Below are 27,582 nucleotides of genomic sequence, written 5' to 3'. Positions count from 1 at the left end.
ATGGCTGTGAACATAAGAAGCACATAAGCCTGTTTATTCTAACCTGACAAAGATCCCTAATGCCTTTCAGCTCAGATGATGGCCAAATGTAGTCAAGTCAGAGGGTTGATTTGACTAGTAACCAAGAAGACTTATTTCTACCCCATAACTGAAGCTCATTCAATTTTTTGCAACCGCAGCTTACTATTAACGATGTGGTAATGGCACATCTCTGTCAGGTGAAAGCAAACCAACATAGTCTAATGGTAAAGTGCTTAAGGATGAAGCTCATGATTTACACAATGCATCAAACCCTCAAGAGACAAATGAAGGTTTTTCACAAGGAGAGAACAGTACAATTTACAAGATAAGATAGCTCTGAAAAGGTTAGTAAACAAGGTACCTGGAAAGCATAGTACAGAAGGTATTTGCAAAGGGTAGTACTCTATATTGAGCAAGATATTAAGGTTACAACAGGGATAGTAATACATAATAAGCAAAATATTAATGTTATGAAAAGGGTAGTGCTGTAGAATGAAGGTTTATGAGAGGGACAGTACAGTACAATACAATGAGCTGGGCAATGCTTCGCAGAGGGCATACCTGTGAACCGACGACGGGAAGCTGCAGCATGACCGTCTTGAGGGCATGGCAGTCCAACAACAGCTGCTCACACCCTATACTGTTGATGGGCCGGCACTTGTACACCTGCACACATAGGGGAAAATAAGGTGTGGTTAGGTGAGTTATGTTATAGGAGGATAGGACAGGATAGGGTGGGATGGGATGGGATGGGATGGGAATGGATTGGGTTGGACTGGACTGGACTGGATAGAACAGGACAGAAGAGGACAGGAGAGGATAGGTTAGGTCAAGTTATATTCCTGCACAAACAGCAAGATGAAGCGTAGGAAGCTCAGGTTTGCTTACATTACGCTGGGGTGGGTAAGGCTAGCATGGATCAGAATAGATTACTCTGGTCTGGGCCTAGTGTAGGTTAGGTCTGGCTTTGGGGGAACTTCTTGTTGCAAATGAGTTAGCTTTCTTACCACGTTCTCTCTCTCTCTCTCTCACACACATTTACCATACCCAGCCACTGTTTTTGCTGTATACACCTTTTTCACACCGTTGTCATACCCATATTCGCCTGCCAGTTGGGGAAATTCTGTAACACCTTTTCGTAAGTGATTTATTTTGCTTATCACACTTTACTGACCTCTTTGGTGTTATATAATTCCTTCCAATCCCGACTCTGCATAAATAACAAACAAAAGGATATCAGCCAGCCATATCCAAAAATAAGTCACAAAGGAAGAGGTATTAGGGAGCTTCCTTAAGAGATGAGAATACTTGCCCATATGACAGTGTGGGTCAAGCCTTCACGATGTAATGTCCATATGATTATAACAAATTTGGAAGAGGAAGCAGCTAATTTTTTATAGAACATATTATGGAGCGCCTATGGTTATTAAATTTGATCAGCCTGCATACCACATTACAGTGTACAATCAAAAATATAGTCCATCAATCTATAGCCCGACGCCCTAATCCCGCAAAGGGTGGCTGCAGATAAAACGCCTCCAAGCCGCTCTGTCACCCACCATTTGACTACCTTCCCCCCAACTCACCCCCCCCTCCCTCATATACCTCTCAACTCCATCCCTCCACCTCATCCTCGGTCTACCCCTCCCTCTCCCTCCCTCCACCTCACCTACATACACCCTCTTAGTCAGTCTTTCAGAAGTGAAATTGGTTGTATCTTCATTATGTACTCCGGAAAATGTAAAATGGTGAGGGCTTGTCTTCCCCTTAAGTTAACACTTTGGCTACAGAGGGTTTAGGAGAATAAAAGCATACAGTATGTTCTAAGCTGGAAAATTATATGAAATTCTATATTCTTGGGCAAACTGTTAACTATGATGGCTTTTATGATTTTTGGTGATATTATCGGCATGAAGGAGTTAAGGGTGTGGCCAACATAACTTTACCTGCTGCACAAACTTGTTGAGAATTGCTGCAGCCAGTTTATCACAGAACCTGAAAAATGTGACAAATATTAATAGAGTGCACAGTAATGGTACAGTACACATCATCATCATCATCCGAACCTCCTTTCCCATCCTAGGGCAGGGTGAGGGGTACAGTAAACAATATTGCTAAACACAACACAGGTATAAGTGTTTAGACAGAGGGGAATAAAATGGGGGTAAAATAAATGTATGGCCCTTCTATCAATATGAGTTTCATAATCTGGCCCTACTCCAAAAGTAACTGAATAGCCCTGCCCTACAACAACTTATAGCTGTACTTTTGGAGGACTCAGAAGACCACCTACCACCTTTTATGCAGAGCTTTTTACTGCTTATTACACCTTCATATTCTGCTGTATGTTATTTATGTACCTGTATTTTATTTTCTGCTGTTGTGGCCCAATTGATCTAAATGTGAACCCAGGGAACTACAAGTTGAGGCTGCTCTTCTGCTGTCTAACATCCTCCTTTTGGGGACAGGGAAAGTGCCGGGATGTTTGTATAACGGTGCCACTGTGCGATACCGAACAAGTTTTGTGGAACCTCCTACAACTGTGAGTGGGAATATAACTCCTGAATTACCATATCCATAAAATACAAAATACAATTAAGACTCTTGTACTAGTCCCTGACTAACCTAGCAGGACAATGACATATGAAAAACAATAACTGGTTGCCGTACCCACCTGGTGAAGTACTGGATCTGCATGATGTGCAGGTTCTGCCATATGAGAGTGACAGAGGATGCCAGGCATGTGGTGATGTAGGGTCTGGTGATTCCTAAATGTTTCAGCTCTACCTCCCTCTCCCTGCCTCATCTTCCTCCCTTTCCCTGCCTCCTGTCATCTCTCCCTGACTTCCAATCCACCTCCCATACTCACCTGGTGAAGTACTTCCGTGATGTGTGCAGGTTGTGTCGTATGAGTGGGACGGAGACTGCCAGGTGGTTTGCTAGAGCTGTGACGTAGGGGCTGGTGTCACCTGTCTGGTCCAGTACCCAGGTCAACTTGGTCATGGATGCCAGCGCCGGATCACACTGGCTCTCAACATGACCCACCAGCAAAGCAATGCACTGTAGGAATAAACAAAAGGTCAGGTTTGGTTAGGTTCAGGTAGCTGGCTTTGGCTTGGGCTGGGTAGGTTTGGTTTTGTTACATTTAGTTTAGTTTGGTTTGGTCTGATTTGATTCCTATGTAACTGTTTGAAAAACTGAGCAACTAGGCTAAGATTACACTATAAACTTGTGGAACCAGGGTCACACAGGGTCTCAACATGACCCATAAAACTACTGAAGAAACAGGGTCACAGGAGCTCTCAACATGACCCAACACCAATGTAATGTACTTTAGGGGCACACACTTTGTCGGGTTAGGTTCAGTGAATCAGGATTAGGTTTGGTTACATTAAATGTGTAGCTCTGCCACTGAAAGTGGATGGAGGTCATCCTTTCACCCCCTTTGTCTGGCTACTGGATAACATAAAAAGAGATGGTAAACTCTTGTCATGTCCAGTTCCATACACAGGCCAACTTCATGGAACAAACTCAATCCTCTGACGGTTCCCTAGTCTCAATTTTCATACCTCATTGTGAAATTTTCTCACTGTTTTATATACCGTATCTTTCTACTGTCTTCTTGGGGTAGTACCTCATCTCCCACCTCCAAATTCATTCACATATACACGCTTTTCATCATCTTATCTATTTCCACTCTTCCATACGGCCATACCATCCATGCAAACTCTCCTAATCCAATTCTTTCCTTTCATATCCAGCTGGAATGTTTATCACATGTCTGGATTTGTCAACCTTGCCCACCCAATGGTGGTTCTTCATGCTACAAGATCTTTGACGACATATCTGTTGAATCCTTTAACCCTGAATAATTTTGTAGGATCTCATCCCAAGTCTTATAAAGTCTACCTCTCAGTGCTCAACCCTCCACATTCACACTCACAAACTGTTTCACTCAAAATTCATCCTCCCTTATCTTTACATGTGTAAACCACCTATGTCTCCCCTGTGCATCACATCACCTATCAATACTCTAAAGTCATATGATAAATAAGAAACAGTCAGCCAGAAGTATAAACATTCCAAGTCCAAACTGAGACTCTCAACCTGTTACAAATATTATTACATGCTGCAGATTTCTTTTTTCCCACCAGCCTTCAGCAAATGTTGGGAAGTAATTAGCTGGTTTTGTCACCTGGTACGGCATCCAGTCCATAGAAAACATCAGCTGTATCACGGACAACCTCATTATGGAAATTCTTTTGGACTTTAGGGGATGCATGGTGTAATTTCTGGTATATATGTATGCAAGTAAATAAGAAGGATGAGATGGAGGGATGGAGTGGAGAGGTATATGAGAGAGGGGGTGTGAACTGGGAGCCAGGCTATGAAATGGCGGGGGACAGGGTGACGTGGAGGCAATTTGTTTGTGGCCACCCCATATGGGATTAAGGCGTCTGGCAACAGATTGACAGATAGACAGGTAAGAAGTCACCTACCTGAGCCAAAACAGCATGGAACAAGTCCTGCTCCTGTGTAAGAGAAATGGCCGGGGCAAGGGCCGGGGGTGAGCGTTCCTTGAGCTTGGCCTCCAGTCGACCAGTCATCTCATCGCAGTACTCGGCCGACACCAGAACAGAACACACTCGACGCACCTCCTCCTCACCCATCTTACCACTGTCTCCCTCACGCCACAGAGTCTGAACCTGAAGGATAAAAGGATACATCATCATCATCATCACCATCTTCATCATTATCATCACCATCATCATCACCATCTTCATCAGCACCATCACCATCTTCATCATCATCATCGTCACCATCATCATCATCATCACCATCTTCATCATCGTCACCACCACCATCTTCATCATCATCCAGATCCTCTTTTCTCACTTAAGGATGAGATGAGGCAGGGTGCAGACAATGAGAAGAAACCCTGACAGATGAAGAAACTAACCAAACTCAGCCCAATGAAAGGACCACACTCACAATCACTCACCATTCAAGCCCCCAGAATCCTACCCTCACCTTCATGTTAAAATCTTAGGGTATGGGCATGTGTTGGTCCTGAGCCTATGCAGGGAAGTGTGTAAATGTTCAGAATACTAACGAAAGACATCTACCAATACTGAACCAAATCTTAAACACAGGAGCAAGAATGGCAGTCAGCTTCTTCACACTGATACCCTTCGGTGTAGGCATTTCTGGGGCTTTGAATCTATAAGGTCAAGCAGGACAGGACAGGACAGGACAGGACAGGGCAGGGCAGGGCAGGGCAGGACACATATTTGTGCAAGGTACTAACAGAAACTAAGGTATACTCAATTAATCTGTGAACAAACCTGAGAAAGAGCCATTAATTCCTTCATGTTGATATCCTTGGGTATGGGTATAAGCTTGGCTCAGAGTCCAGGTATGGCAGGGAAGAGAAAGGCAGGATGGGGTGGGGTAGTGGTCAAACTTCCAACAAAGTAAAAAACTAAGACAAACCTGAGCAAGACCAGCAGCAAGTCCAGGCTTACTAATACCCTTGGGTATGGTGGTGCTATTGGATCCAAATCTGGGCAGTACATGACATGGAAGGATAAAGCACACAACTTGAGCAATATACCTGAATAAAGTGACCTGCACTGAAATAAACTATGCAAACAAACCTACTACCTACAAAACTACTACTACTACTACACATACCTGGGCAAGAACAGCAGTCAGCTCCTTCATGTTGATATCCTTGGGTATAGGTATGTTGTTGGCGCCAAGTTTGGGCAGTGCGGCTCGTAAAACCCTGGAACAGAACTCCCTCAGGTGTGTCTGCAGCACCTCCACCAGTCCTGCCAGGCTCTCACCTGGACCAAGCCGCAGGAACTCCACTAGAACTGTCTGTATCACCAAAATGTGTAAGTATTAGATCCCAGTCCTCCTCCTATTCATTACAATCTACATCAGTGCCACTCTTCATTGTTGTGGCCCACTTGTCTAAATGTGAACCCAGTGGACTGCAAGCTAAAGCTGCCTTTCTGGTGCAGTCCACTATCCTTTCAGGGGACAGGGAGCGAGTTGAAGGATATTTGCATACCTGGGCAGCACAGCCACTGTTATATTGATGCCACTATGTGAAAATGTCCCTCTTCAGCACCATCAATATTAATCATCATTATTATTTTTATTAACTCAGTGTCAAACTCCACATATCCAAATATTCAGGCTGGAACTAGCTCAGTAGCAAGGGTAACAAGTGGTTGGAAGAAGTTTTAGTTGTTGCCTCTCCTGACATTGAGAGAGCTCTCCTTCCACACTAAGGGTCCTTGTATGTAGCACGCTGGGAGTGTAATCCTGTATGGTAACGTGACATGGACAGTGATGAAAGGATATTCATAGGTTCAAACATACAGAGAAGTGAATTATTTGAAGTATTTGTAGCGTGTCCTTAAATGATAAGCCTAGGGGGTTTGGACTGTGAATTAAGAGTTGAGAGATAGGAGAATGTATTAGTGATGTGATGAGAAGAGGAAGATTGATATGATATGGGCATGTGGAGAGGTTGAAGGATGATAACTGGGTGCAGAGGATGAAGGTGTGAATGCTGAGGGTAGAGGTGCAAGAGGCAGATGGAAAAAAGACTTGGGACAATCTCATAAAGTGTGATCTAAGGGTTAAGGGACTGAAAGGTGAGGCTGCTAGAGACTGAGCAGTAAGAAGAGCAGGCATCAGGTGACCATGGTCGACAAATGCATGCGTGATGGACCCTTTATACACGAACGATGACCACTGATGTTGTTGTCACTGTTGTTGCCCCAGACTCATTTGAACATGAACCAAATAGTCTGCAAACTGAAGTTGCCCATCTCCTGCAGTCCACCATCCTCCTTCTGGGGTACAGAGGGACAACAGTTTAACTGGGCAAAGGAGCCACGTAGTTACAATGGTGCCACTACACGAGGGCATTTCTTTCCAGCACCATCATCACTAATCATCAATACTATTATCATCATCATCATCATTAACTTCTATCTATCTATCTATTGCCAGATGCCTTATTCCCATAAGGGGTGGCCACAAACAAATTGCCTCCATGTCACCCTGTCCCCCACCATTTCAATGCCCTGCTCCCAGATCACACGCCCCCTCTCTCATATACCTCTCCACTCCATCCCTCCATCTCATCATTAACTTACACTTCATATATTAGCATCCAGATACAACAACCCACTGAACCCTCCGGCCATAAGTAAGAATTAGGACACAATACACTGCTATACTGCCCGTCACACCTAAACATACCTTATATATAGTGAACAGCTCCCCACAGCACGGCACCACGTTGGACTCCTCCGCATCGATGTGTTCAAATTTGTAGCTCCTCATGTCCGCAGCAAACTTTTCTATCTGGTCACTAAGTCGTCTGGGGAAGATCATCGCCGTCATCATCATCACTATCATCATCAGCATAATGAGCTATTTTCACGGACAGGTAAATAGATAAATACCGACAGGTAGACAGACAGACAGGTAGATAGACTGGCAGGTAGAAAGATAGAGAGAGATTGATCAATGGATAAATAGAGACAGATACAAAGAGAGGAATAAATATAGATAGACAGATCAATAAATACACAGATAGATAGAAAGACAGATAGACAGACAAACACAGAGAGACAGACAAACACACACCATGGGACCAAAAGCCTCACACTGACTTACAACACACACATCAACTTATCCTCGTAAACATCAACCCTCACACTGGTACACATCAACCCACACTGGTAAACATCAACCCACACTGGTAAACATCAACTAACACTGGTATACATCAACTCACACTGGTAAACATCACACTGGTACACATCAACTCACACTGGTAAACATCAACTCACACTGGTAAACATCAACACTCACACTGGTAAACATCAACTCACACTCGTACACATCAACTCACACTGGTAAACATCACACTGGTATACATCAACTCACACTGGTAAACATCAACTCACACTGGTAAACATCAACTCACACTGGTAAACATCAACACTCACACTGGTAAACATCAACTCACACTCGTACACATCAACTCACACTGGTAAACATCACACTGGTATACATCAACTCACACTGGTAAACATCACACTCGTACACATCAACTCACACTGGTAAACATCAACACTCACACTGGTAAACATCAACTCACACTGGTACACATCAACTCACACTGGTACACATCAACCCACACTGGTAAACATCAACTCACACTGGTAAACATCAACACTCACACTGGTAAACATCAACTCACACTGGTACACATCAACTCACACTGGTAAACATCAACTCACACTGGTAAACATCAACTCACACTGGTACACATCAACTCACACTGGTAAACATCAACTCACACTGGTAAACATCAACTCACACTGGTAAACATCAACTCACACTGGTAAACATCAACTCACACTGGTAAACATCAACTCACACTGGTACACATCAACTCACACTGGTAAACATCAACTCATAAACATCAACTCACACTGGTAAACATCAACTCACACTGGTAAACATCAACTCACACTGGCAAACATCAACACTCACACTGGTACACATCAACTCACACTGGTACACATCAACTCACATTGGTACACATCAACTCACACTGGTAAACATCAACTCACACTGGTAAACATCACACTGGTACACATCAACTTACACTGGTACACATCAACTCACACTGGTAAACATCACACTGGTACACATACAACTCACACTGGTACACATCAACTCACACTGGTACACATCAACTCACACTGGTAAACATCAACTCACACTGGTAAACATCAACTCACACTGGTAAACATCAACTCACACTGGTAAACATCAACTCACACTGGTAAACATCACACTGGTAAACATCAACTCACACTGGTACACATCAACTCACACTGGTAAACATCACACTGGTATACATCAACTCACACTGGTACACATCAACTCACACTGGTAAACATCAACTCACACTGGTACACATCAACTCACACTGGTAAACATCACACTGGTACACATCAACTCACACTGGTAAACATCACACTGGTACACATCAACTCACTTGTCCACACTCTCGACGTACACCCTGAGGTACGGCTGAAAGCACCGACAGATGGCGCCTTGGAAGGGGGAGACAGGCCCTTCCCCGGCCTTACGCTCCTCCTCCACCTCACCCTCGGACGCCAGGAAGGGATTGGTCGAGTCCGCATTACTCGGCTGCTCATCCTTTAAACATCATCATTTTCATTACTCTCATTGTAATTGTTAGCATCATCATTCTTACCCTATTTTCACTCTGTCATCATCATTCTTTTCTTTTTTTTTTCCATTCATCATCTAATCCTACATTGCCTCATGAGGAGTGTAGAGGCCCGGGGCTAGTCAAGTTGGTCCTGACATTTAAGATGAGAGTGACCAGCCTTACTCATCCCTGAGAGGCATTACGTGAGCAATAAACCCCAACCACCCCTTGGATATAAACCTTCACCGGCTCAATCCGATTGGAATGCTATAATTACCCACTAAACCACCAGGCGCCATAATTTGGTTATATGGTTACCACCCAGTGTAGTAAATGGTTTCCTGGTGTACAGGAAACCATTTGGCTTGTCACTCAGTGTAGAGTCATCCACAGGCAGAAGGAAAAGGAAAGAATGAAGGAAAGACAGATAAGGATGGAAGGAAAGAGGGATGAAGGAGAGGAAACGACAGACACCCGAAAGCAGCACTACATCGAGTGAGTGGATGGTAAGTGCCCCCACCTATTACATTAGTCCTTATCATCATCATCATTGTTATCACCATATCATCATCATCCTAACCCAATACCCCACATCACTACCACTCATCATCTTTCTCCTAACCCATTATCATCACCACTGTCACCATCATCATCATCATCATCAACAACATCATAACTGAAAATCCCTCATTATCATCACCAATATCATCATAACCAAAAATCCCACATCATCATCATCATCATCACCATCATCATGACCAAAAATCCCACAACATTATCATCATCATCATCACCACAACTGAAAATCCCACATCATCATCATCATTACCCTAAGCCTGTCTATTTATCTATCTATCTATTGCCAGATGCCTTAATCCCGTAAGAGGTGGCCACAAACAAATCACCTCCAAGTCACCCTGTCCCCCACCATTTCACTGCCCTGCTCCCAGCTCACACCCCCCTCTCTCATTTATCCTATTTTCACTATAAAATGTACTGGGCATGATCCAAAAAGAGGATAATAAAATAAAATAAATACATAAATAAATAAAAAGTGACAAAATAAGGCCTCACTTTACTGCACTCCCTCATTTACAAACATAAACTTGAAGATACCAAATACGAACCTGGAGGAACGGGTTGGTGGAGGTGGAGGAGCGTGGGGTGCGGTCGTGGGGCTGGAACCCGGCATATTTCCTTATCAGCAGGCTCTCCAGGTCAGACATTACCTGTGAGATGGGAATACGTACTGGAATATATCATCTTCATCATCATCATCATCAACCATCACCATCACCATCATCATCATCATCATTAACCATCACCACCACCATCATCATCATCATCATAAACTTATTTGATTGGATGTTCCCAAAGTTAGATATTCCCTAGAATAAAGGTTTACTTACTGAAGAGTCATCAACATCATCATTATCACTGTCATCATCATCATCACTGTCATCATCATCACCACCATCATCATTCTGCCTCTTTTCACCAATGGGCAACATCTTAATGGTGAAGCAAGAGTAAATGAAGAACAACTGTGCAAAATTTACCTTGTGTGCATGAAGGAGTGTGGCCACATCAATGTCGTGTGTTCGTAGCTCCATGGCACGTGTCAGTTGGCTCCGTGTCACCTCACAGAAACTCAGGGCCAGGCGGGCTGGTACCTATGGCAGGTATGCATGGATACGGTTAACATCCTAGAAAAACAAGAGGTAAATGGCACCTATACAAATACAATAACCCATTCAGCTAAATAACATTATTTTTTATTCTTCTATCTATCACCAGATGCCTTAATCCTGTAAGGGGTGGCCACAAACAAATCACCTCCATGTCACCCTGTTTCCTGCCATTCCACTGTTCTCCCCCCAGCTCACACCCCCTCTCTCATATACCTCTCCACTCCATCCCTCCATCTCATCCTTGGTCTCCCCCTCCCTCTTTTTATTCCTGTTGTCCTCTAATGATCTGATTCAACTTAGTACAGACTTTTTAAACTAGAAGGATTGATACAGCCTTCATTAGCCCCTTCCCTCTGCCTCACCTGAAGGATTAATACAGCCTTCATTACCTCCTTCCCTCTGCCTCACCTGAAGGATTAATACAGCCTTCAGTACCTCCTTCCCTCTGCCTCACCTGAAGGATTAATACAGCCTTCAGTACCTCCTTCCCTCTGCCTCACCTGAAGGATTAATACAGCCTTCATTACCTCTTTCCCTCTGCCTCACCTGAAGGATTAATACAGCCTTCATTACCTCCTTCCCTCTGCCTCACCTGAAGGATTGATACAGCCTTCATTACCTCTTTCCCTCTGCCTCACCTGAAGGATTGATACAGCCTTCAGTACCTCTTTCCCTCTGCCTCACCTGAAGGATTAATACAGCCTTCAGTACCTCCTTCCCTCTGCCTCACCTGCCATGATGGGGGAAACATGGCCGCCAGTGTCTTCTCAAACTCAACAGCCGCCTTGAGGAACCAGCGTCGCCTCAGCTCCACCTTGGCCAACCATGCGTCCGACTCACCACCGGCATACAGGACCTCATACTCGGCCAGCTGGGTCTTTATCACATCCTCAATGATTGTTCGTCTGGAAGCAACAGGCGAGAGTGAGCACAAAATCTCAAAATACAGAAGTGAGGGTTGGTTGTGATTTTTTTATGTCCTCCTTTCCATCATCATCATCATCCAGACCTCCTTTCCCATCCTAGGGTAGGGTGAGGAGTAGCAATGTCCAGACAGCCCAAACTTGCACAATCCAATGGGCCATGCCTCCATTCACTCATCATTCAAGCCCCCAGAATCCTGGCTCTATCGGATACGCCAAAAACATTCACCACGTTCTGTAGCTTCGCATTAACGTATCCTTTTCAACAGTCATTTATTTTAATGTATACAGAACCTCTTTGGCCAGCTGTCCTTATCACATCCTCAATTATAAACAAAGGTAGCCTAGCCCTGGCCCCCTACACCTTGCAGGGCCTAGCAAATGACCAGCTGTTACCATAAATCTACATGGTGGTGCATCTACAGGCCATGAATGGTGAACAGAGAAACTTGTGTCTTCATTTTCCCTTTCAATAGCCTGAAATCATTTGTCCTCCATTCCTGCTACTGCCTGGTAATTTTACTCAGACTGGAGAGAACTCAAGTGGTCAATGGTCACTGGAGAGAGTTCTATCTATCCATCTATCACCAAGCGTCTTAATTCCGTAAGGAGTGGCCACAAACAAATCGCCTTCATTTTGCCAGGTCCCCCGCCATTTCATTGCCATGCTCCCAGTTCACATCCCCCTCTTTCATATACCTCTGCACTCCATCCCCCCATCTCATCCTTGGCCTCTTGGAGAGACTTATGAACACCTTTACTACCACAAGTCCTGCCAAAGATCCTCTGCATCAAAATCCTCTTATACATGCACGGAGTTAAGTTAGTTTAGTAAGAAAAGACATCAACGTACCTATACATATTTACAAGTGCTCTTTCATATACACACCTGGCCAAGGACATTTAATCTTTCTTCTTCATCATCATCATCATCATCATCATCATCATCATCATCATCATCATCATCATCATCATCACCACCACCACCACCACCACCATCATCATCATCATCATCATCATCATCATCATCATCATCATCATCATCACCACCACCACCACCACCACCACCATCATCACCATCATCATCATCATCATCATCATCATCATCACCACCACCACCACCACCACCACCACCACCACCACCACCATCATCATCATCATCATCATCACCATCTTCATACCCTTTTCCTACAACTAAAGGGTGTGGGTAAGAACCAAAAATATACAACCTTATCTGACTGAGAGAAATCCTGGCAGTGTATGTATTAACCTAGACTCACTTGACTTTGGGATCCAATTCTGATACGACCAGACACGCCTCAGCCAGCTCCTTGGTGGGGGCAAAACGACGAGCGTTTGGTCCGTGGAAAGCTCGATGGAAGTCTTCTAAAATCTGTTTCTCCAGCTCACCTCGAATCTCATCCACCTGTTGGAATAAGGAATAATTCTTACTTATTATCATCATCATCACTATACCCTATTTACTCTAACCTGTCCTAAAATTGCCATCTCTCCATCTTGAATGCTTAGTTGTAACAATAATGTCCAAATATGGTACTAGTCATGAAGAAGTGCTATGGAAATGATGTAGAGCCACAGTATTGTCTTTTTCTGCCATTGAGGTAAGCAAAAAAAAAAGCTGCAAAAGGACAAAAATCTGGGCCAAGTTAGAGTAAAATCTGTACAACATCCTTATCCTCATCAGTGTTATCAATGCCCAGTTTCCTTAATTTTAAAGAGGCAGTAGGATCCACGTACCATGACTATCAATCACCACCTTCTTATCCAATTTCCCACTATTCAAAGGGGTTGTCAGGATCCATTAAATTTCCCTCCCTACATGCCATGCTAACTAAGTCACTGGCAAGATGTAAAGAATAAACAGGAAAAAACTGCAGGACTGGATGCTAGTATTTCTGTTTTTACCATTACTGTTACTGTACGGAAAGGGTTAAATTTCGTTCTGTAACCCACCTGCCGTGCCAGCTGTGCCACCTGTGGGATGTTGCGGTATCGGTGGAGGTGTTCCAGGACATTCATTACCCCCTGGAGCAGTGTGGCGATCTCTCCGTATTCCCGTCTTGCCTTCAGGGCTCTGTGGAATGGTGTGGAAATACCTTGTAATACATTAATCACCATTATGTGGAGTTACATGGATAGACAGACAGACAAATCACTCCACATTAACAGGAGCTTATGTGGAGAGGATGGAGAGTGAGAGACTGACAAGGAGAGTGTATGTGAGTGAGGTGGAAGGGGGGAGAGGGAGGGGGAGGCCAAGGATGAGATGGAGGGATGGAATGGAGAGATATCTGGATATCTGGGAGAGGGGGGTGTGAGCTGGGAGCAGGGCAGTGAAATGGCAGGCGACAGGGTGACATGGAGGCAAAATATTTGTGGCCACCCTTTATGGGATTAAGGCTTCTGGCAATAGATAGATAGATAGGCAGAAGAAGTGTTTGGGGCTAGGCTGCTCAGTTCCATCATTTAAGGGAATGGTGACCCCTTTGAATAGCATTATAAGAGCAGAATCCCTAACCATCCCTCAGATGTAAATCCCTATGGGCCCCATCCAGTCTCAGTGCCTTCACCCACTCCCCCACCAGGCATCAACTGTGAGATACTGTACAACAACATAATGGCTCGTATTCCCGTCAGTTAAGGCGGCTCCCTAACACCTTTTCATGAGTGATTTATTTTGCTTATTACTCTCTGTTACCCTCTTCTGTGTCAAATCATTCAAATACCACCATACTCAGCATACATAATATACAAATTGATCTTAACCACCTGTATCTGAGAACAAATCACTAAGGGAGAGGTGTTGGGGAGCTTCTTTAACTGACAAAAATCAGGCCAACTCACTGCAACTTCTGGACACCCTCAACCAGCATCTGCAGGTGGTTGAGTGTGGTGATGGAGGTGGTGAGGTTGCGTTTGGCCGTGTCCAGCTGTTTGATGTCCCGGGTGATTTCCTTCACTCTCAGCTCACTCTCACCGGCACGTTCCTGTGAGCAAGAGTGAAGCTCGTAAATCTTCCCTCATCATCAATCATCATCATCACTACCATTAACATCATCATCATCATCATCACCACTACCATTAACATATCATCATCACCACTACTACGATTAACATCATCATAATCATCATTCTTATTCCAGTAACAACCATAATCACCATCATCACCATAATCATCACTATTTTTATTCTGATTCTTTATCCTGTAATCAAAACAATATTTAAACACAAAGAGGTGGATAAATACACATGGAACCAAAGGCCAGGAACCTGCAAACTCATGGCCTTTGGTTCCTTTTTCCTCGCATAATAAAATAAAAAATAAAAAACTTCCAAAAAAAACAAAAAACAAACAATAATTGCATCTGCTATTGTCTGTGTATACATTCATTCATTCATTCATTGCCAGATGCCATGTATCCCAAATGAGGTGGCCAAGGGCTTAGAGTTAACTGTTTTACAGGGAGGGGCACTAATCCTCCACCAACCCCACTTGACACATAGGGATGCCAACAGCATCTGGTGTTCCCAGGCGGTCACCCATCCAGGTACTAACCACGCAACGTTGCTTGGTTAGTACCTGGATGGGTGACCGCCTGGGAACACCAGATGCTGTTGGCATCCCTACGTGTCAAGTGGGGTTGGTGGAGGATTAGTGCCCCTCCCTGTAAAACAGTTAACTCTAAGCCCTTGGCCACCCCATTTGGGATACATGGCATCTGGCAATGAATGAATGTATACACAGACAATAGCAGATGCAATTACAGTAACCCCTCCAATATCCGGATCAATAGAGCCATCGGTAGGTTCGGATATTGGTTTCGTCCGGATATTGGGCCCCAGGGGGCGGATTCTGAAAGGCGTCTGGGTTACAAGAAAATCTGCGAGAACTTTTGCGATGTGCATACGAGGTTTTGATAAGTGGTATTCTGGAGAGTGTTGTACGACAATCTTAAGACCAACACCAGGTGGCGCCAGGGCAAGTGTTGGCCAATCAAGGAGCGGAAGGTTTCTCTATTTAAACCTGAGTAACCAATCACAGTACACCGGAGTATGACGTCATAGTGGTAGCAGACGATGTTTCCACATCGCCAATCATAATTTCCAAGACAGTATAGAAGCAGTGGAAGACCACCAAAATATTATGTACAGAAGGGCAGTGAACTTCTCTGAAGAAGAAATAAGTGCACTGATTCATTATTTTTTCGACATTTTGTCATGTAGGCTATCACCATAGTTTAGATGAGTTTCTTCTTAACAGTGGCTTGTTTAATCGAATTCTTGTGAACATTGTATCAATAGGCTATAATTTGTTTGTAGTAAAGGCAATATTGGCCGACAATGCTAGTTTTACCACATATGTCGAAGTAGTACTTGCTCCGTTATGGTATTCTGGCATTGTCTACGACGGTCTCTGCCACTTGTACTTATTATTTTTTGAAAAATCGCAACAGTTGTATGCACTTAAGGATTAATTTATGCATGATTTAATTCTCAGGATTTAGGGGATGTTTGAGCTACAACATTTGTAAAAATAGGAGGGTTATAAGGCTTACGATGTACTTAGGGCTGCCCCTCTCATGGCGCAACTCTACGAGGAGAATTGACAACGCCGCATAGGGTTTGCGCTCGTTTTCTAGGGCTCCAGAATATGCACGTAAGTGAAAAGTTGCTCTTACGCCCAAAGATGGTGGATTTGCGAGGATTTTTGAGCTTTCAGAATCCGCCCCCAGCTTATGGACTTGTACTTATGGACCCTAACTCAGAGAAACACCTATACAACTCCCTCCGGACATGCATAGCACCTATTTAACACCCAAATCACACCAATAAGGCACATAAATGACTGAAATAAATGCAAAAGAAACATAAAATGTGGGTTTAGAAGTATGTTCATACATTAATAAACATTCTGGTACTTATGGACTCTAACCGAACCTAACTCTGAAAAACACATTCCTACTGCACATGCATGAGGTAAGTATAGTATGGAAAAAAGTACAGTATGACACATTCTGGTAAGTATAGTATGGAAAAAAGTACAATATGAAACATTCTGGTAAGTATAGTATGGAAAAAAGTACAATATGAAACATTCTGGTAAGTATAGTATGGAAAAAAGTACAATATGAAACATTCTGGCTACTTACAGCAAGTCCCTGGCCACCTCGATGAATAACCGCCTCCTCTCGGACTCTGACAGTAAGAATGATTTCCTGAAGCACTTGCAGTACACTCTTCCTGAAGTCTTGCACTGAACTTAGTCAATAACACACAGAAGTCCGTTCTCTTCACAGTGTTCACTTTAGTCCAAATAATGTTCCATTAAATTTTTGTGTTGCACATTAACTTTTCCCAAGTTTTTTTTATTTTCCAAAGCCAAAACAAAGAAGGTTAGTTACGTTAAATTTCTTTTCTACTGAGTCTTTTCTCTCATTTCAAAAACCTTAACACAACACACCGTTTTTTTCACTGCACAACACTCAAAATTCCCGTGTGGTCTAGTGGAGAAGTTCTTGCTGTTTATTCGCTGTCAGAGTCCGAGAGTATCACTGGCAGGCGACCAAGGGGTGCATCGGTGGGTCGTGGTGATGGCGTACCAACTACAGAAGACTCTGAAGATAGCCGCAAACTCACATCGAGTGGTGACTCCACTGTAGCTGATGTGCTGGGCTGTGGCTCGGAGCATGAGGGCCTGTCTTGGGGAGGCAACGGAGTGGAACCAGGGCTTGGCACAGCGGGGGTCACGGGCCTGAAAAAACTGTCAATCGTTGACTGACGCAAGGACCGACGATTCTGGCGATTGATGATGCGCTGCCGGAAAGCACGCACTTCCTCCACGAGTCCCAAGGGCCCCATCTCCCTGTCGCAGTCCGGGTGTTCCAGGTAGTCTAGGACGAACTCTAGATGTTCCCGGAGTGCGCTCAGCTTGGGGATGGCTGGAGTAGTGTCCTGCTGAGAGGAGTCCGCATCATCATCGCCTTCGTCGTCGGAATCTTCAAGTTCGGGACTGACACCAGCAACCGAAGACGCGATCTCGATATCAGACAACGTCTGATACCCAGGATCGCCCTCGTCGTCGTCCAACCACTCATGAACATCGTCCACATCAACATCGTCGCCGTGCGTACGTAGCCGTGCATGGAAGTCATCCACGTCAAACCCTAGGAAATCGTACTCCACATCTGTTCCGAGCAGCAGACGAGACCAACCATTTTCAAGAGTTTTCACAGGGACTTCCTTCCATGCACAAGCCCAGTTGTACAGCGCAGACTTGATGTTGTAGCGGCGAAGGTTTTCCAAAGTCCGCTTGCCTCGAGTGTCACGTCCTTCCCTGCGCTCGTCCTTGTCCTCGAGAACAACCATCACCTCGTCCAGGAACTTCCAACGGTACAGGCGCTTTGTTGCCACGATCACTCCTTGGTCCATGGGTTGAATGAGAGCAGTCGTATTAGGTGGCAGAAACATGCACCTAATACGGCCATTCTCAGCAACCAAGTCCTTGTCGCACGGGTGGGCAGGTGCATTGTCGAGGAGAAGGAGAGCCTTTACCTGGTCGCAAGGGATTCCCAGTGTCTTCGTCTGGTACTGGATGACCTCCTTGACGAAGTGATGGTGAAACCAGTCTTTGAAAATCACAGCTGTGAACCATGCTTTCAAAGAATGGTACCATACGACAGGAAGGACATCCATCACCCCACGAAGGCATCGAGGCTGCTTTGCACGGCCAACAATAACGGGCTTAAGCCGGTGCATGCCGTTAGCATTGGCACAACACAAAGCAGATATCCGTTCCTTAGAAAGCTTGCGGCCAGGTACACGCTTCTCCGTCTCATCGGCTAGAGTGTTCGTTGGCACCGAGCGATAGAATAGGCCAGTTTCGTCAGCATTATAGACTTGACCGAGAGTGAGGCCCTCCCGGTCGATCAAGCCTTTCACCTTGTGCCGAAACTCGTCCACTCCATCCTCGTTAGCGTCCAATGCTTCGCCATGTGCTTTACGGTTAGTAAGGCCATGTCGCAACTTGAACGCGAAGAGCCAACCCTCGGATGCCTTGAAGTCTAGGGCGTCATGAAGCCTCGCAAACTTCTCAGCAGCAGCCTTCAGCTCCGTTCCACGTACCATCACACCAGCTGCACGTTGCTGTCGATACCAAATCAACGTGGAGCGGTCGATTTCTGCATACTTGGGGGTAAACATAACCTTCCTTTCCACGTTGCGTTTGCTTCTCGACGAGAAGTCAGCCGTGTACTGCATGAGCTTGTCTCGGGAACGCTTGATATCGAACAAAGTCGACCGGGCCAGGTTGAACTCGCGGAGAATGCGTGAAGAGGACCAACCCGCATCAACTTTCTCCAATATCTCCCGTTTCTTCTCCAGAGGCAACACCACTCTCTTCCTTTTCTCAGGAGGCGGGGCCATCATCACACACACTAAGAGGAGGGCAGAGAGCAGCAGGAGGGCTTGCAGCAAGTACGGCACCACCACAAAAGCGAGCACGTGGGCAGCCATGGCGAAGAGCGTAGGTCCAGTCGCGGTGAGAGACAGGCGGGAAGTGGGGAGGATGCAGCGGCGCTCTATCGGACGTCGGAGGAATGACGAACGAAAACAATGCTCTCACGCGGCGCGCGCAGCAAGTTCAAATTACGGACAGCAAAAAATCGATTTTTTAAAAATTTTTTTTGGATTTTCAGACCATTTTGGGAATGTTTGATCCCAGGACGATAAGGTTCGGTTAGTGGGGATGTTCGGTTATTGGGCGTCCGGATATTAGAGTGATTACTGTATTGTTTGTTTTTTGTTTTTTTTTGGAAGTTTTTTATTTCTTATTTTTTTATGCGAGGAAGAAGGAACCAAAGGCCATGAGTTTGCAGGTTCCTGGCCTTTGGTTCCTCCTTTCTTGCATTATAAACAAAAAACTAAAACTAAAACTTATATTAAGACAAATGGGAGAAAAATGCTTTGGTGTATCACTAGAACAAGAGGCTGATCCCAGACAATAATGTTTTGCTTCTGAAAGATCTCCCCATGGTGTAGGGTTTAACATTAAAACAATATGAAAAAATCTATCTATTGCCAGACGACTCAATCCCGTTCGGGGTGGCCGCAAACAAATCGCCTCCACGTCGCCCTGTCCCCCGCCATTTCACTGCCCTACTCCCAACTCACACCCCCCTCTCTCATATACCTCTCCACCCCATCCCTCCATCTCATCCTCGCCCTCCCCCTCCCTCTCCCACCCTGCACCTCACTCACATACACTCTCCTCATCAGTCTTTCACCCTCCCTCCTCTCCACATGGCCAAACCACCTCAGTGTGTTCCTCCTAACGCATCCTATCACATGAAAAAATACACAGTGTAATACCATATGAAATACCGATAAGTAACTGAGCACATAATATTAATTCAGTAAACATAAGGTAATAATAATACGTAATACAGCATATGTTTGCGAGCATCTTTAACTTCAAAAATATAAATATCTACACATCAATGACCAACCTTGATGTCCTGAAAACGAGAATAAAGCTCCCTAATGGCCTCTTGTGCATGTAGTAGTGATGCACGACCATCCTGGAAGAAATAAAGCGGGTAAAAATTCGATACCATTTTCACTCTAACCTGACCTAAAATTACCATCTCTCCATCTTGAATGCTGGGTTGTAACACAGTTTAACACAAGAATATAATGTTAGTCATGAAGAAGTGCTATGGAAAGGATATAGAGCCACAGCACTGTACTATCTTATTATGCCATTGAGCTACATGAAGTAAGCACCAAAAGGAAAAAAATCTGAGTCATGTTAAGGTACAATGAGTGATAGTAAAGGGAATCACAGCCAGAATTTAGTCTCTTTAGTCAGATGTCTTTGTTATGTTTTCCTGTACTGTACTTATCGATGAGAGATTTGATTCAGTTTATAAGGAAATATCATTAACTAAAGGAATTAACAGTCACATTTCATGGTTAGTGTTTCACTGTTTAATTACTAACCAAATCTGTGCTAATCCAACCCAAATCAAACCTGACCAAACTCAATTTTATCCTCCCAACAAAGGCAAATTAATCTCAACCTAAACTATTCCAGCTTTGCCTAATCTACCTCACTCCAATCAAAATTAGCTTAAGCCAATATTAGTTACCTTACCTAACTCAACCCAATGTAACAAAACATATACTAATCCAACTGAATCAAACCAAACTTAACCCACTCCAATCTAACCTAACCAGACTTTATCCAACCTAAACTAACCTTACCTAACCCAACCAAACTTAATTCATGCCAACTTAAACTAACCTGATCGACATTGGTGAGTGACCGTACAACACTCCTGATACTGTCATCGGTGTGGGTTATCTTGAGCCGCATCTCCTCCAGCACGTCATCAATGTGATGGAGGGACTGCTCAGCTGGAAAGCGTCCATTGATGTACTCCACTGCATTGAAGTCAGGGGCATCAAAAGGGTCATCGCTGGGCAGGATCTGTGTGAAAGAGTACACCAGAAATAGAATACCGGTGTCTTCCTAACATCAAAGAGTTTTTGGTGATATATTAACATTCTCAGGTTTCCATGACTCAGTCTTACCTGGATTAAATCATTTAGGTTTTGTTGGAAAAGAAGAGATACTAGTGTTCTCCTGACAAAGAGATGGTTAATAGTGACAGCATGACCCTAACAATGAGAAGTGTAACAGTGACAGTATTACCTTAACATTCTTTGTTTCATATGACTAATTCTCAAATGACTAATATTGAATGTTAGCTGGACTGAATAATTTAAAGAATATGCAATCATGAAAGGGTTAAAGAAGGATATATGTACTGTACACTTTCTCCAAAAGGTATTGGTGCAGCCTTTGTGCAAGACAGTTTGATGTCACAAGCAATGGCTTCTACAAAACACTTCAGGACTCCACCCAATGCTGCAAGAAACTACTTTTAAGAGGATACAATACATCACTTGCTTGTGACACTTCCTGGTCATTAGCTATTCTTTATAAATATTCAAATGACAAAAGATTAATTTCCTCATCATCTGCCTGTGACCTTTTCTAGCCAGTACTGTTATCATCTAAATATTTATGTGATAGTTTAATCTTGGAACATCACAAGCTACCCTAATCATTCAGGAAATCATCACCTACCTGCTGTATGATACCTCAAAAGGGAGCTGAGGGATGAGTGTAGATTCCCTGGACCTAAACCAGAACAAATTTTCTAATCAGCCAGGAAGACTAAAATAAGCTATGGCAAAACCTCAGCCAGACTCAACACTCTCTGAAGGTGATTGCTTCCTGTGACTGAGGTGAGTTAAATCAATTCTTGTGCACTAAACCTGTTCGTCTGCAAAGAAAGTGTCCTGTGAAATTTTTGAGAAACTTCAGGTTATTACAGGATTAATTCTGGTTAAAAAATGCTGTGCCAATAAGGGTCCAAGCTTCACCCATTAAGGAGCTACAAATACTGATGACCTTATGGGTAAATTAAGAGGAAGATTATTTTTGTTCACACAGTTAAGAGTAATTGTAGCTCCTTAATGACTAAGTTGGACTCATGTTGATACCAGCACATTATTTTTACTCAAAATTAAGTCTAATATAACCTCTTAAAGAGTCTCAAGAACCTCATGAGACACACTGTACATGAATCTGGATACAGGAATACCAGTAGCACAGATGGAGAATAATCTAAAGCATCTCACCTCTTGTATGGCCTTCACAACTTCAGGAGGGAAATCCAGGTTTAATTTCTCCACCTCAGCAATGTTTTCAGCCTCCATGTTGCTGGTTGGCGGGATCAGAGGCTGCGACTGTTTGGGTCAAGGCAAAACACAGTAAGTTATTGTTATTTAGTACCATTTATTTATTGCTTTATATAATGGCATAAATATTCAAGCTTCTATAGTTTCAGGACAATCAAATAACCTGGTAACTATTGGCTGAAATTAAATTTTAGTACTATCTTAACTATAAAAAAGTTAACTGTACCTGTATTAACACTCAGGCTCCTACAGCTCACTTCCAGATGAATAAAATAGTTTAGTGTTAGCTAACAGAGAATACTAGAGCAGTTTTGCCCATGAGAGGGTTAACAACTTCACTACAACAAAGCTTTATGACAACTTGCCATCTCAAGAAGATATTATTCATGGGTGGGATACTCAAATACATTTACAACTGAATCCCTGTCATAACTGTGATTTGTTTTTGCAGGAAGAACTGGGGACCTGGAAACTTTCTTCTTGTTTCTTTCTTTGTCCTTCCATCCAAAACATAACAGCTATGACAGTTTTCCTGTTATAAACAGGAAGTGTTTTTGATGAAAGAACACAAGACTGATTATCAAAAAAACAAAAAAAAACAAGAGATATTGTAAGCATTTCCCTCAACTATGGTACTAAAGTTAATATAGTGGAGCCAAACAACCATTTTTTTTTTTTTAATACTCTGTATCAACATAAGGTAGGGTAGGGTAGTGGATGTTGGAGTGGCCCTGGTGAGAGAGGATAGTGTTTGGAAACTCCCTGTACTGTTGTTTGCAGATGATACTGTGTTGTTGAGTGAAGACGAAGGGGAGCTGCAAGGTTTGGTGGATGAGTTTGAGACAGTGTGTAAGAAACGGAACCTAAAGGTGAATGTAGGGAAGAGTAAAGTAATGGTCTTTGAGAGAGGTGAAGTTAGTGAATGTACAGTGAGGTTGGATGGCGAGGAATTGGAAAATGTGAGTACGTTTAAGTATTTGGGTAGTGTGATGAGTAAGGATGGAGGTTTGGAGGGTGAAGTGCTTGAAAGGGTACAGCAGGGAAGAAAGGTTGCTGCTTCCTTGAAAGCAGTGATAAGAAACAGGGAAGTGAGCATGGAAGTGAAAAAGTTACTACATGACAGTATTGTGATACCAACTCTAACGTACGGAAGTGAAGCTTGGACATTGTTGGAAGGACACAAGTCAAGAGTGAGAGCAGTGGAAATGAGTTATTTAAGAGGAGCCTGTGGAGTCACGTGGAGAGACAGGCTGACGAATGAGGATATAAAGGAGCGTTGTGGTGTGGATGTGGATGTGATAGGAAGCGTTATGAGGAACACACTGAGGTGGTTTGCCCATGTGGAGAGGATGGAGGGTGAAAGACTGACGAAGAGAGTGTATGTGAGTGAGGTGGAGGGGGGAAGAGGGAGGGGGAGGCCGAGGATGAGATGAAGGGATGGGGTGGAGAGGTATATGAGAGAGGGGGGTGTGAGTTGGGAGCAGGGCAGTGAAATGGCGGGGGACAGGGCGACTTGGAGGCGATTTGTTTGTGGCCACCCCAAATGGGATTGAGGCGTCTGGCAATAGATAGATCAACATATACAACTTTTATCACACTGACTGACAAGCCTAATGGTCTCCTGTAAGCCAGGAGTCATTAACAATGCTGGGTGATAACCATATAACCAACCCAAATGTGTTCCCTTGCCACCAAATGTGTCAACAAGTGGGTTGGCGGAGGGTTAGTGCCCCTCCCTGTAAAACCACTAACTCAAAGGCAAAATGGCCACCCTTTATGGGGTTATGGCATCAGGCTATAGACAGATAGATTACAATATTAAAACTAAGTGAAAGAAAGCATAAGTAAACCACTACCGGTATTTCAGAATCCTCAGTTTTGAAACTATATACTGTATATACTGTACTGGTACCGTAAGGAGACATGGGACGACCTTAATTTACTTTTTTATTTTTTTTTTACCATCACTCTTCTTAAGTTTCTTTGAGTACCGTAACTTCTGGATGCATTTTCAAGTTTTTCTGAAAGATTATTTTAACACTTACTGAACTACATTTACAGTATTCCCTTAGAAAATATGTCTTTGTTTATACTTGTACTGGTATCATAAATGGACAGGCATCATTTTGGTATGTCATTCGGCACTAATCTAACCTCTGCCATTCTACCAGCAATGTGACAATTCATCCACAGTCCATCTTCATACTTAAACGGGCACTTCTTTACACATTAATAAAGTCTCTGAATCAGTGCAAAGACAAGTAACTGTTGTCTGCAGACTATATGCAGCAATCACGTATCTCCTTCATGCAGTGGCGTAGCCAGGTCATGATGGATGGGGGGGATGAGGTAGGGCCAAGCCCTATTTTGGGGGGACCCAATGTACACACAGTCCAAACATTAAATAATCAGAAATTTCAAATGGGGAGGGGACAGGGGGAGCTTCAGGGTCTGGTTGGTGGGCCGGAGCCCCCACCAGGCCCCCCTGTAGCTATCCCACTTCCTTCATGCATTCCTTCAAAATACCTCTGAATACAGGAAATTAATAGGTTTTACTTATATACTGTAACACAATAAGCAAAGTTGAAGGGTTAATGTCGGCTAATTTTCCTATATGTACAATCTCCAGGGGTGATGATAGTTCCATAAAATTTCCTTATTTTACTTGCTACCTACAGGCACTTAAATCACTAAACATAAGCCAACACAAATGGTGTCCCAACACACTGTAACTTGCGTTAATTAATTCAAGGTAACTCAGGAGCAATTCCTGTCCCCTACGGATTAAAAATTACCACTGCATTCCCCGATAATTTACTACGCAAGTCTGGGAAGAGGAAGCCAAAATAAGTACACATAACTTACACGTCAAGTACTCTCACTCATCCATCAGTGACAGCCCGTTGAGAAATACAAGCAGGGGCAGCCGGTGGTCAACAGGAAACGATTAAATATTACAGTACCAGCAGAAATAATGACAACACCCAAACCACCCAATACCCGTAGGCTGACTGGTGACACTTTAGTCAGTCTCGGATATTTCTTATCCTTTGAATATGTGCCTTTGTGTTTCGAATAGAAAATAACAAAAGTTTTAAAACGCAACATTTACTTCCAACAAAGATCAATGTTCAAGATACATTAAAACTTAAGCAAATAAAAAAGTGTTATAAAATTCTAAGTACCAAAAAGTCAAGACAGGCCAAAGGGACGTGACACGGTGCTGTTTACAAATTAGCCGTCAGTTTTTGTCAGTTCGTCAACAGAAATATTTCGTCATTCATAAAACGAGTTAAAATCAAGTATTGACATTCAGTTTAATCAAACTATATCGCAACGTCACCTTGTCTGATTATATTCACTTCAGCATTTTCTATGCATACTTAAATAGGAGACGCCGAAGAAGTCTCCACACCAAGGACACGTACCGAACCAAATTATGAATTGAATTGAAATGTTTATTGTTCTAAAAGGTACAGAGTGGTAATACAACGAATGATTACCATGACATTATAATAGTTTCCTTGTCACCAAACGTGTCAAACACTAGCCTCTATTAATTAATCTAACAACCAAGAATGAATTTATAATCTCTCTCTCTCTCTCTCTCTCTCTCTCTCTCTCTCTCTCTCTCTCTCTCTCTCTCTCTGGAATCGATAGACTGACACTGGTTAAAAATATATTTTTACTTTAACTTGGTCTAAAATTGCAATTTCTCCATGAATAAAGTGCTATGGAAAGGATGCACAGCCACAGTTTAAATTTGCTACTGAACTACGTCATATAAACTGCAAAAGGACGAAAATCTGAGCCAAGTTATGAGTTAAAAAGTATTGCCATGTACAAACCGGCTGCTAAAATTTCCGCCTTCGTTATCAGCCTATGCCCACCCATTCTCTTTGTTGAATTCTATGTAAAAATATTCATCTCTACCCTTCGATCAACTGGCTTCATCACTCCTTATCTATATCTATATCTATATCTAACACATACATCCCTCAAAATTCCGTCTTCACATCTCTGTCTGTCTGTCTGTCTGTCTGTCTCTCTCTCTCTCTCTCTCTCTCTCTCTCTCTCTCTCTCCACACGATTTACTCAAACCTGCTAAATCTCTCTAACCATTTTTCACCTCAGTTGATAGCCAAGTGTAGTCAGACTGGAGGGTTGTTTTGACTAGTAACCAAGGAGACTCATCGATACCTCTTAATTACAGTGCGTCTACTCCAACCTGACAAAAATCCTTAACCCCTTTCAGCTCAGATGATGGCCAGGTGTAGTCAGATTGGAGGGCTGATTCCACTAGTAACCAAGGAGTAGTAATGTAGTTATGGTGGTAATAGCAGTAGTAGTAGTAGTAGCAGTAGTAGCAGTAGTAGTAGTAGTAGTAGTAGTTGTTGTTGTTGTTGTTGTTGTTGTATTTGTTGCTGGTTTGTTATTATTATTATTATCATTATTATTATTATTGTTATTACTACTACTACTACTATCATTGTTGTTGTTGTTGGCTTGTTGTTGTTATTATTATTATTATTATTATTATTATCATCATTATTGTTATTACTACTACTACTACTATCATTATTATTGTTGTTGTTGTCGTTGCTTAATTGTGGTCTACCTAGCGAGCAGACCCGTCGACCACAGGTAAGCAACTGCACGTGTGGGGCCGTCTTGCAGCTACAGTACAATACACACACCTTGTAAGAAGACCTCGCCTCACCAGGGCCCCTCCCACGGCGAAGTGCAAGGAAACTGAGGGGGTTTGGCTCTGGGGTGGACGCCGCAGCTGCTCCAGGATGCACAGAGCCACCGCGTGAAGGCTTCTCGTCAGCACCAGTAAAACAGAAAAGGTGTTGTGACAGTGAATGATATAGACAGA

The 27,582-nt window shown here is 43.4% G+C and overlaps 1 protein-coding gene across 1 annotated transcript in view; it reads right to left on the bottom strand.

Moving 5' to 3' along the window:
* Vps53 (vacuolar protein sorting 53) overlaps nt 1-25,638 on the bottom strand; it is a 30,218-nt gene extending 4,580 nt beyond the window's left edge. The window contains exons 1-17 of the mRNA XM_080273175.1: nt 25,569-25,638; nt 22,644-22,751; nt 21,238-21,423; nt 20,441-20,512; nt 14,781-14,923; nt 13,890-14,010; nt 13,196-13,341; nt 11,723-11,897; nt 10,861-10,974; nt 10,429-10,530; nt 9,122-9,285; nt 7,306-7,426; nt 5,716-5,904; nt 4,521-4,727; nt 2,891-3,081; nt 1,968-2,016; nt 583-687 (exon numbers count right to left, since the gene is read on the bottom strand). Of these exons, the coding sequence (XP_080129301.1) occupies nt 583-687; nt 1,968-2,016; nt 2,891-3,081; nt 4,521-4,727; nt 5,716-5,904; nt 7,306-7,426; nt 9,122-9,285; nt 10,429-10,530; nt 10,861-10,974; nt 11,723-11,897; nt 13,196-13,341; nt 13,890-14,010; nt 14,781-14,923; nt 20,441-20,512; nt 21,238-21,423; nt 22,644-22,721 (2,163 nt within the window). The 5' untranslated portion in view covers nt 22,722-22,751; nt 25,569-25,638. The remainder of the gene's footprint in view (nt 1-582; nt 688-1,967; nt 2,017-2,890; nt 3,082-4,520; nt 4,728-5,715; nt 5,905-7,305; nt 7,427-9,121; nt 9,286-10,428; nt 10,531-10,860; nt 10,975-11,722; nt 11,898-13,195; nt 13,342-13,889; nt 14,011-14,780; nt 14,924-20,440; nt 20,513-21,237; nt 21,424-22,643; nt 22,752-25,568) is intronic.
* Between the last annotated feature and the right edge of the window lie 1,944 nt (nt 25,639-27,582).

Source organism: Coenobita brevimanus, chromosome 53 (assembly GCF_032717465.1).
Source record: "Coenobita brevimanus isolate Jiangsu-jjx chromosome 53, ASM3271746v2, whole genome shotgun sequence".
NCBI lineage: Eukaryota > Metazoa > Arthropoda > Malacostraca > Decapoda > Coenobitidae > Coenobita > Coenobita brevimanus.
This window is presented reverse-complemented; position numbering and strand designations above follow the sequence as displayed.